Source organism: Cebus imitator, unplaced genomic scaffold, assembly GCF_001604975.1.
Source record: "Cebus imitator isolate Cc_AM_T3 unplaced genomic scaffold, Cebus_imitator-1.0 Scaffold87, whole genome shotgun sequence".
NCBI classification, from domain to species: Eukaryota; Metazoa; Chordata; class Mammalia; order Primates; family Cebidae; genus Cebus; species Cebus imitator.
Genome location: NW_016107402.1, coordinates 6,240,870 through 6,252,157, shown reverse-complemented (window position 1 = coordinate 6,252,157; position 11,288 = coordinate 6,240,870). Strand labels below are relative to the sequence as shown.

Here is an 11,288-nt window from a genome sequence, read left to right as displayed (position 1 = left end):
TATATATATATATATATATATATGTATATAATTAAATTAATTCATTAATTAATTTTTTAAAGACGGAGTTTCACCATGTTGGTCAGGCTGGTCTTGAACTCCCGACCTCCTTGGCCTCCAAAGGGCTTGGATTACAGGGATGAGTCACCATGCTCGGCCCAGTCAAATATATTTTTTAAATGCTTAACATAACTAATCATCAGGGAAATGCAAATCAAAACCACAATGAGGTATCATCTCACCCCAGTTAGGAGGCTATTATCAAAAGACAAAAAGTAGCCAGTGCTGGTGAGGGTGCAGTGAAATAAGCTAGGAACAGGAAGCTATGAACAGGAAGTCAAACACCACACGTTTTCACTCATACATAGAAGCTAAAAAAAGTTGATCCTATAGGAGTAAAAAGTACAACAGAGGTATTAGAGGCTGGGAGGGATAATGGGAAGGGAGGGATAGGGAAAGATTTGTTAAAGGATATAAAATTACAGCTAGATAGGAGGAAAAAATTCTAGTGTTCTATGTCACTGCAGGATGACTATATTTAACAATAATATATAGTTTCAAATAGCTGAGGGGGATTTCAACCTTCCCAATACAAATAAATAATAAATGTTGGAGACAATGAATATGCTAATTACCCTAATCTGACCACATCATACATATTAAAATATCCACTATATATCCCATGAACAGATACAATTATTGTCAATTTTAAAAAAATTAAATTGGCCAGGCAAAGTGACTCACACCTGTAATCCCAGCACTTTGGGAAGCCAAGGCAGGCAGGTCACTTGAGGTCAGGAGTTTGAGAGCAACCTGGCCAACATGGCAAAACCCTGTCTCTACTAAAAATACAAAAATTAGCCAGGCTTGGTGGCAGGCATCTGTAGTCTCAGCTCCCCAGGAGGCTGAGACAGGAGAATCACTTGAACGTGGGAAGCAGAGGTTGCAGTAAGCTGAGATGGTGCCACTGCACTTCAGCCTGGGCGACAGAGCAAGACTCCTTCTCAAAAATAAACAAATATACAAATAAGCAAATAAACAAATATTTTTTAAAATAAAAAATAAATTGAAAAAATTCTTTGGTCTTGTGCCGTTTAAGGATATGTGATAATTAGCTAGTTGTTTTAATATGACACATAGTAAAGGATTTTGGTGAACAATTTTTATGTTTATTAAGAACTACAAAGTGGGATTTGAAAGTTTGTGTTTCTTTTTTCTTGAGATAGTGTCTCCCTCTGACACCTAGGCTGGAGTGCAGAGATGCAATCATAAGCCACAGCAGCCTCAACCCACCAGGCTCAAGCAATCCTCCCAACTAAGCCTCCTAAATAGTTGGGACTACAGATGAGTACTGCCACACTCGGCTAAATTTTTATTTTTGTAGAAGCATTGTCTCCCTCTGTCACCCAGGCTGGTCCCAAACTCCTGGACTCAAGTGATTCTCCTGCATCAGCCTGCCAAAGTACTGGGATTATAGACATGAAGCAATGCACTCTGCCCTGATTTCAATGTTTATCTAGTTAAATCCACACGCTTCTTATGAATGTATTTTATTTAAGGATAATTTTTTTTTTATTAACTGATGAGAACAACTGCTTATTTCCTTGAATGGGTACCACAGCATAGATTCCTAATCTACATTCAAATACTCAGTTTACCAGTTGTTAGAAAGATTCTATGGTAGAAACTCTGGTTGGATATGACTATAATATCTCCCAAATTTGCATATGAGTCCTCATGCAAAGGTAATTTATTTGAAAGCAGGCTCTTTGGTAAATAGCTCTGGGCTTTCATTATAAGTCAAGGGAATCAATTAATTAAAAAAAAGGAGTGGATGAGGCTTGGTGGGTCACACCTATAATCCTAGCACTTTGGGAGTCTGAGGTGGGAGGATCAATTGAGGGTGGAGCTGGAGACCAGCCTGGTCAAAACAGTGAGACTCTATTTTCACAAAAAAAATTTTTTAAGTTAAAAAAAAAAATCAAATTAAAAAAAGAAGTATGCCTTAATATTTTAAAAAATTTTACAAATATTATGGATACCTTTTTCCTATTTTAAATTCTCAACTAGAAAACAAACTTCTTGAGGGCATAGACATGAATAATATCTACATAGGGGCCTCTATGTTAGTCATAGTGCCTGAAAGTAATAATAAGTCAATTCAATATACTCATTCATGTGTTTTGCATCGGTTGACTCGTCAAACCTCGTACTATTAATTCCAAAGCTCAAAACTAAGTGCTGTATTATAGGCCTAGAATAGTAAACAAATGGTTTAGGTTTTAATTTACTTTGTATCCTTCCAAATAATCTGGTAAGATTTTCCAAAGAGCTACCCACATAAAGCTTTTTAAAATTAAATTAAGAAATTGTTGTTTGGTGAAAACCTTTAATAGAATTGGTATGGTCCTCAAGGTTTCCAATGTTAAACCTTCATAACCTCATCCTGATCTGCTCATACAGAATACATCCTAAATTATAAACAGCATAATAATGGAGTCAGTCCATGAAAATTGCTGATAGTCAACTACTTATTATCTAGATATTAGGAAGTAAAACCCCAAAATTAAATCCAGAGAAAACATAAAAACCTAAGTTAGGCTCCTGAGCCTTTTACTAGGGCTACTGGTAGGAAAAGAATTGGTGAATTTGATTCTTTTTTTTTAGAAGCATAAAAATACCTAACTTTGGCCGGGCTCGGTGGCTCACACCTCTTATCCCAGCACTTTGAGAGGCCAAGGCGGGCGAGTCACCTGAGGTCGGGAGTTTGAGACCAGTCTAACCAACAGAGAAACACTGTCTCTACTAAAAATACAAAAATTAGCCAGGTGTGGTGGTGCATGCCTGTAATCCCAGCTACTTGGGAGGCTGAGGCAGGAGAATCACTTGAACCTGAGAGGTGGAGGTTGTAGTGAGCCGAGATCGCGCCATTGCACTCCAGCCTAGGCAACAAGAGCAAAACTCCGTCTCAAAAAAAGAACAAAAAACAAACCAAACTTTACTCAGATGAACTTTTTAAATACAGTATAAAGATGTTAGATGGGCATTCTCCATAAATACCACCACTCACCACTAAATTGTACTTGCTTTACAATTTACTATTTTTCAAAGCCCTTTCATTTTCATCTCATAGATAAATGCCTAGCATTGAGTCCTAGCTATACTTGCTAACAAAGAACTAAGGTTTGGCGTAGAAAGCTCAGGAGAATTTACGGCTCCCAAAAGTGAGTTATTTATCAAATATAGGAGAGTGTTTAATTATGGGAACAAAGAAGCACAATGTCATCAGAAGGGAATGCAGACATAAAGAGAAGGACACGGTGAAGTTTATCTTTACGTTCTAAATTTCATCTGTTAGGCTGGGTAGCCGTCCCAGATGATTCTTTATATTTTTCTTTATATCTTTTTCTATTTACAAAGCATTTCACTTTTTTAAGTGAGTTAATGAATTGATAAAGACACAGCCCTAGTGATCAAAGTAAAGTGAGTCAAGTCCTGACTTCAGTTCTGAAAATCTGTTGCTGAATGACTCACTTTGTGATCCAGGTGCCTCAGTTTCAGTAATACGTGAAAAAAAAAAATGCTGAGGATAGTTCATCTAGGAAGTTCTCAGGTGAAAATACCACCTTTAGAAACACAATCTCATTACATTATGAAACATTTGGGAGTGTAACCTATGTTTCCACGCTTTTATGCTTTTTTAAAAAGTCACCCACATTTTTTGTTTCTGAAAAAAAAAAACAAACAAAAACAAAAACAAAACTGCAGCCTAGGACTGAACATGTTTTCTGTTGCTCCGTAAATCAAAGTGAAGGTATAAATCTTTTGCAAATATTATAATGTCCAGAAATGATTCATAGGCTTTCCCTAGTTTTGCTTCTATTTAAGCGACCCTTTAATGAACATTACTTAAAACTCTTCTTCCCAATTTATGATTGTCATTCTTACATAAAACCCTACAAGATTAGGAAAATGAGCTTGCAGTGACAAGTGACTACCATTTCATATAGAAGATTTGAAACTCTGAGCTATACTAACAATTAGCTTGGTCTCTAGCTATCCCTTAGACAGTAACATTTCAAATGTAAAGTACCAACTTCAGAAAAGTTTATATCAAAGTGTTGACTTATGAGAAACGGAAACACTAGCACAATGGAAAATGCCTGAGACATACTTGGAAAATGTATAACCAAGTCTAAAAACTTAAGTCAATTCTTAAAAGTGGTTCTGTTTATAGAAGTCAACAATTCTATTTTCTAAGTTGTATAAAATACTAGTAAAATATCTCTGAATTCTAAATAAGTTTCTGTAGCACTTCAGTAATGGCAAGAAATTAACAGATAATTCCTTAGCAATATGATATAAAACACTTCAAAGAGATCAAGTAAAACAAAACTGTGAGTGATAAGTTAATAAACTGAATTTAAGTTTTTAGTTTTGAAAAACTTAAATTTTTTTTTAAAAAGTTTCTCAACATGCTCTGCATGACTTCATTCATTCCTCACAAACATAAACATTCCAAAGTTAGGATCATCAACATTCTCGTGTTTAACTTCGAGTAAATACTCAAGTTCACCTGTAAATCTGTCTTGCTTCTGTCAAGATTTTCTGTTTCTCTGCCTTCTATTACTCACCAACTGCATCTGGATTTACCGGTCTGGAGACATCAGCTTGCCCCATGATTATATTGTCTGATGTATCTCACAACAACAAACTGTCCCGGACAAAAGCAAACTTTTCTTAAAAGATAAATCCACATAAAGAGGGGACATGTGATCCTCTCTCAGTGTCACTGCCAAACATCAGGAGAGGGCATGAAGTCAGTTCATCTGCTGAGGTTTCTGTTTCCCATACAGCCTGGGCACTCGTAGTTCTTACAAAACTGTCTTCACACTGGCTCTCTTCACACAGAAATGCCTGTCATTCCAGAATGCACACTGTGTAGAGCTGAAGTGCAGGAAGGGGAGGAGACTGCCAACAATATTCTAGCTGCTGACTGGCATAGCTCAGAAGTCCACACCCCCTGTTCCTGACTTTGAGTTTGGTTGGAACTCTCCAAGCTCTGAGTCACAGAAGAAAGGGAGCCTGCTCAAGAGCATGCCAAAGAATTTACAAATGTAATCACCAGGATGGTTATGAGTAAAAGGCTAATAGGACCAGTAGTCCATTCAAAGGTATGTTTTAGACACAAGCTTACCTCAAAAGTATCAGATTTCACTGTGTTATGGACTGAATGTTTGTGTCCCTTTACAGTTTACATATTGAAATTCTAACCCCCAATGTGATAGTGATAGGAAGTGGGTTCTTTGGGAGATCATTAGGTCATTGAGGTAAAGCCCTCACTAATAGGATTGGTGCCTTATCAAAAAGGACCCAGAGAGCTCTCTCTTTCCATCATGTGAGGGCACGCAAGACAACTGTCTGAAAACCAGGAAGAAGGTCTTCATAGATACCCTGGCACCTTGATCTTGGACTTCCCAGTATCCAGAACTGTTAGAAATAAATGTCTGTAGCTGGGCGTGGTGGCTCTTGCCTGTAATCCCAGCACTTTGGAGGCCGAGGCTGAAGGATTACTTAAGCCCAGGAGTTCAAGATCAGCATGGACAACATAATGAGACTCTGTATCTACAACAAATTTAAAAATTAGCCAGGCAAGGTGGCATGTGCCAGTAGTCCCAGCTAATGGAGGGCGGGGAGGTGAGGTGGGAGGATTGCTTGAGCACAGGAGGTGAGTTGTGAGCTGTGATTACACCATTGCACTCCAGCCTAGGCAACAATGCAAGACCCTGTCTCAAAAATAAATAAAAGAAAGAAAGAAATGTTTGTTGTTTAAGCCCCCCAGTCTATAGTATTCTGTTATAGTAGCCTGAACAAACTAAGACACACTGCTTATTCTAAAATTTTATTTCCTGCCTGTAGGTGGGCATGCCCAAAGCAGGGTGCGATCTATGTACTGGGAATTAATAACATTAGAAACAATATTTTAGGGTTGAATATACCTTTTCTGAGAATACAAACAAATATTTCTGAAAATCTGTTTACTAAAACAATAAGCTTGAAATAAATATTTGGAAGGTATTATATAATAGTTCGCTTCCTGCTAAAACTCAATAATCTCCATATGATCTCGGGGAATAAAAAAAATACAGGGAGTAGCCCTACATGCTGGGCATAATACATGGAAATATCAGCTAATCACATGCAGCAAATGAAGGTCCAATTTGCACACTGATTTTTCTTTTTTTATCCATAACTAACTTAAATACAGCCAAGTACATAAATATTAAGGATATAGCTTGATAAATTTTTATTTAGTATACTACCTTAAATTTTCTAAATGTAAAAAAAAAACCACACATAACACAACCTTAACATATCCTCCACAAAACCTGGATTATTCCACTAACATCTAAAGGTAAAAGAGGAAGCTAACAATTTTGATTACTGTATTAAGGAGTTATATATTAGTTACTGCATTTAATCATCACCACAACTAACCATGCATTGGAGGTATATTTATTTACCCTATTTTCAGAAAGAAAACCATGGATAGTAAGGTCAAATCCTGTGTCTTATATCACCAAGCCTGTAAGTACCAAAGCCCTAATATTCATTCAATAAAAGACAGCTACCCTTGGGTGCAGTGCTGTGCACCTGTAGTTTCAGCTACTCAGGAGGCTGAGGTTGGGAAGATCACTGGACCCCAAGAGTTTGAGTCCAGCCTCGGCAACATAGTGAGCCCTATCTCTAAAAAAAAAAGAAAAAAAGAAAAATAATTTTTTTTTAAATGACAGCTACAAAAAATAGAAATTTTCATTTAAATCTTTGTTCTCCAAACTGAGATCCCAGAAAGATTTCTAGCATCTGGACTTTCTCTTACTTAGCCTATCCTTGGTACATTCAGTTCTCTCTTATTATCTTATTCCCATTATCTGCTTTTGATAGAGGAAGGAAAAAAAAAAAAAAAAACCAGCAAAGGTAACAAATAAGAAAACGTCAATGCTAAGGCATCAGTAAGGGGAAAAAAGTACAGAAACATTCAGACAACATTAAGTTACTACCAATATTAATTGGTAGTAATTAGAAAAACATTAAGATATTGACCATATAGGAAAGAGAGTAAAAGGAAAAATGCACTGAAACTACAATTCAATTAATAATGCCCAATACTTGGGAACCTAGGTACTTATACATATTAGCCTAAAATCAGACCATGAGCATAAGCAGTTTCCACTGCTGTAAAATGAGAATACAAAAGGTGGCAAATGTATTGCATGGCACTCAGGAGGTGCTCAACATACTGTAATTAACAACATTGTTATCACCATCATCGTCATCATGGAGCCAATACAGCATATTGCTTAAGAGCATGAGCTTTGGAGTTAGATTGAAATTTTAATTCCAGCTCTACCACTCATTAAGTGTTAACACTAGGCAAGTTACTTCACCTCTCTAAGTCTCAGTTTTCTAATGTTATAAAAGTATACAAGAATAATTACTAGTGCAAGGTTGGGCGCGGTGGCTCACACCTGTAATCCCAGTATTTTAGGAGGCTGCCTGTAATCCCAGCACTTTAGGAGGCCAAGGTGGGCAGATCACCTGAGGTCAGGAGTTCGAGACCAGCCTGACCAACATGGTGAAACCCCATATCTACTAAAATACAAAAGTTAGCCAGGTGTGGTGGCGGGTACCTGTAATCCCAATCCCAGCTACTCAGGAGGCTAAGGCAGGAGAATCACTTGAACCTGAGAGGTGGAGGTTGTGGTGAGCTGAGAGATCACGCCATTGCACTCTAGTCTGGCTGAAGACTTTCTCAAAACAAACAAACAAACAAACAAAAAAAAACAGCTAAGTCTAGGCCTGGCACAGTGGCTCATTCCTGTAATCCCAGGACTTTGGGAGGCCAAGGCAGGCAGATCACCTGAGTTCAGGAGTTTGAGACCACCCTGGCCAATGCGGTAAAACCCCCATCTCTACTAAAAATACAAAAGTTAGCCAGGTGTGGTGGCTGGCACCTGTAATACTGGCTACTCAGGAGGCTGAGGCAGGAGAATCGCTTGAACCTGGAAGGCAGAGGTTGCAGTGAGCCAAGATTGTGCCACTGCTCTTCAGCCTGGGCAATAGGGCGAGTTTCTGCCTCAAAAAAAGAAGGAAAGAAATGCTAAGTCTATTACTTATGTGCCAATACACTACATGTTGCCTGACCATCGTGTTCCATTTTTCTTCTAACAATCAGTATTTACTCTGTGCTAATTGGTAAGCAGACAAGCAGAAAGGTAGGACGATACTGGCACACTAATGGCATTAAAATGAACAATAAAGCCTTGAGTTCACTTTAATTTTCCATGCATTATGTTTTAGAAATGCAAAAGGAAGTCTGACTTTAACTTTGTAAGAGGTAGACAGCTATCTCTTGTTATTTGTTAGCTAATAAGTTAACTTCCTTTTTAGAGTACTTTTTCCTTCACAGCTTAGTGCCTCAAGGGGAAGTAGTAGAATTAAAATTTGTGATTCTTTTCCTATTTTATTTAGGGAAAGGTCAAGAAACCTTAGGTCAGGTGCAGTGGCTCACACCTCTAGTCCCAGGCCTTTGGGAGGCCAAGGGTGGCAAATCACTTGAATCCAGGAGTTCAAGACCAGCTTGGGCAACATTGTGAAACCCTGACTCTAAAAAAAACAAAAAACAAAAAATTAACCAGGCATGGCAGCACATGCCAGTAGTCGCAGCTACTTGGGAGGCTGAGGCAGAAGGATTGTTTGAGCCCAGGAAGCAGAGGTTGCAGTGAGCTGAGATGGTGCCATTGTACTCCAGCATGGATGACAGAGTGAGACCCTGCCTCAAAAAAAATTAACATGCTAGAAAAATAAGATTTAATGACAAAGGAATTGAAGCTACCATTGAGATTTAGACAGCACTTAAAGCCCTCTAACGAAAGCCTTTTTTATCTTTATTTTTTTTTAGAGACAGAGTCTTGCTTTGGTCACTTAGGCTGGAGTGCAATGGTGCAATCATAGCTCACCGTAACTCCTGGCCTCAGGCAATCTTCCCACCTCAGCCTCCTGTGTAGCTAGAACTTCAGGCATATGCCACCCACCCAGGTAATTCTTAAATTTTTTTGTAGAGACAGGGTCACACTATGTTGCCCAGGCTGGTCCCAAACTCCTGGTTTCAAGAGACCCTCCCTGGGAAGGCCTAGGGGGAGAAAAATTTAAAGTTGTACTTTATTAATAAATAAATAAATAAATAAATGGAGATCCTTTAGCCTTAGCTTCCCAAGATGCTGGGATTACAGGCATGAGCCACTGCACCCGACCCAAGCCTTTCTTGTTTTATTGAAGAACTGTTTCTAATTACCATGTATCGCCTCTAAATTGCTGGGCATACCAAAGATATTCTTTTCCTAAAAGCCTAGATTTGGACAGTTTCACAGGTAATGCTCAACAGAGAAACTTAAGATCATCAGCTAACAGCACAAGTTGCTCCAAAGCAGGCCGCATAAATCTAAATTGAATTTCTCATCAGCAAGCCATGAATTGTTCCTTCCCTCCATTAAGCTAATGCTAATTTGTTAAAATTGTTTATAAGCAGTAAGAATTGTAGAATATCTTTCCTAGGTTCCATCCAGAAGATGAGGAAGACTTTATCCTCCTTTTTCTGAACAAACTATAGTTTGATTGTCTTCTTATATGTTAGTCATTGGACTTCATTACTAAAGACAGACTGAGATCACAGTAGGCTTGCACTGTTCGTGTCTGAGCCAGAGTTCTTTCTGGAATGTGCTTGGTGTTTTAAATTCACTATAAAAATTGTATTATAGTGAATTAACTTGTAGTGAGAATATGTATTTTCAGTTGAAAACCATGATCTCTAAGTGTATCTAAATCCTTCTCTTGCTGGTTGAAATTTTATTATTATTTGAGACAGAGTTTTGTTCTTGTCTAGCAGGCTCAAGTACAATGGTGCAATCTTGGCTCACTGCAACCTCCACCTCCTGGGTTCAAGTAATTCTCCTGCCTCAGCCTCCCAAGTAGCTGGGATTAAAAGCGCCTGCCACCAGGCTCAGCTAATTCTGTATTAGAGACAGGGTTTCACCATATTGGTCAGGCTGGTCTCAAACTCCTGACCTCAGGTGATCCGCCCACCTCAGCCTCCCAAAGTGCTGGGATTACAGTGGTAAGCCACTGCGCCTGGACCCATGTTTATATGTTTAACAAAGTTTATAAGATCAATCCCAAGAGTATAAAGCTTTAAATTAAATGTACTTTTATGCTGAAGTATGAATACAAATTGGATTACCTAGGAAAATAAGCTCTTGACTAATATAATTATAGCTCCCTCAGCTTAATTCAGAATGCTTCTTTCTTATGACTTGAGATGTCTCAGGGAGGTAAACTCCAGTGAGGTTAGGAAGAAGTCACTTTCCTCTAGGACAGGATGACCAACAGAAATTACTAACAAATCACACGAATACATATTCACATCAAAGACTAATCTTCAACTTCCGAATACATAATTTGGGGAAAGCGCAGCTTTCTTTTCTTTACCCCATGAGCTACTCTAGGTTGGCTGGCACTGGATAGTCATGGGAGGTAACATCCTACAATTGATATTATGTGCCTCAAACTACATGTGGAAATTAGAAAACTTTGCTAGTCGTCTGCAAACTCTTCATCGTCTCATCTACTTATACAAATTGCTCCCTTGGCCAGGAATTTCTTTCCCAGCTCCATTTTGGAAATTCCTACTCATCCATTAAGAACTGGCTGAAGTTGAGGCTGCAGTCAGCTGCGACTGGGCCACTGAACTCCAGCCTGGGAGACAGTGAGACCCAATCTTAAAAAAGAAAAAATTTATACACACAAAAAAATGAACTGGTTCAAATGTTATCACCTCTGTATGAGCCTTTCCTTAATCACTCAAGCAGAATTCTTCTAAAGATTCTCTGAACCCTAATTGTGTGCTCAGCACTATGCTGGTGCTAAAAACAATTTTTGCCCATAAGGTGCTTACAGCTCAAGAAAACAGGATTTAGGCTAGGCATGGTGTCTCGGATCTGTAATCCCAGTACTTTGGGAAGCCAAGACAGGTGGATCACTTGAGGTCAGGAGTTTGAGACCAGCCTGGACAACATGGCAAAACCTTGTCTCTATTAAGAATACACAAATTATTGGCCGGCCGTGGCTCAAGCCTGTAATCCCAGCACTTTGGGAGGCCGAGGCGGGTGGATCACGAGGTCAAGAGATCGAGACCATCCTGGTCAACATGGTGAAACCCCGTCTCTACTAAA

The 11,288-nt window shown here is 38.7% G+C and overlaps 1 protein-coding gene across 5 annotated transcripts in view; it reads right to left on the bottom strand.

The window, feature by feature from the left end:
• Window positions 1–11,288, bottom strand: part of PHACTR4 (phosphatase and actin regulator 4) — a 125,715-nt gene that overhangs the window by 46,200 nt on the left and 68,227 nt on the right. The window contains exon 1 of one of the 5 annotated variants that reach the window (XM_037740721.1): window positions 4,577–5,456. The exons of 3 other annotated variants lie outside the window; for them this stretch is intronic. Coding sequence is in view for 1 of the 2 variants with exons in the window: in XM_017534749.2 (XP_017390238.1) it covers window positions 4,635–4,680 (46 nt within the window). In the remaining variant the exon portion in view is untranslated. Of the gene's footprint in view, window positions 1–4,576; window positions 5,457–11,288 lie in introns of those variants that run through there. One more of the 5 variants, XM_017534749.2, reaches the window with a different exon arrangement.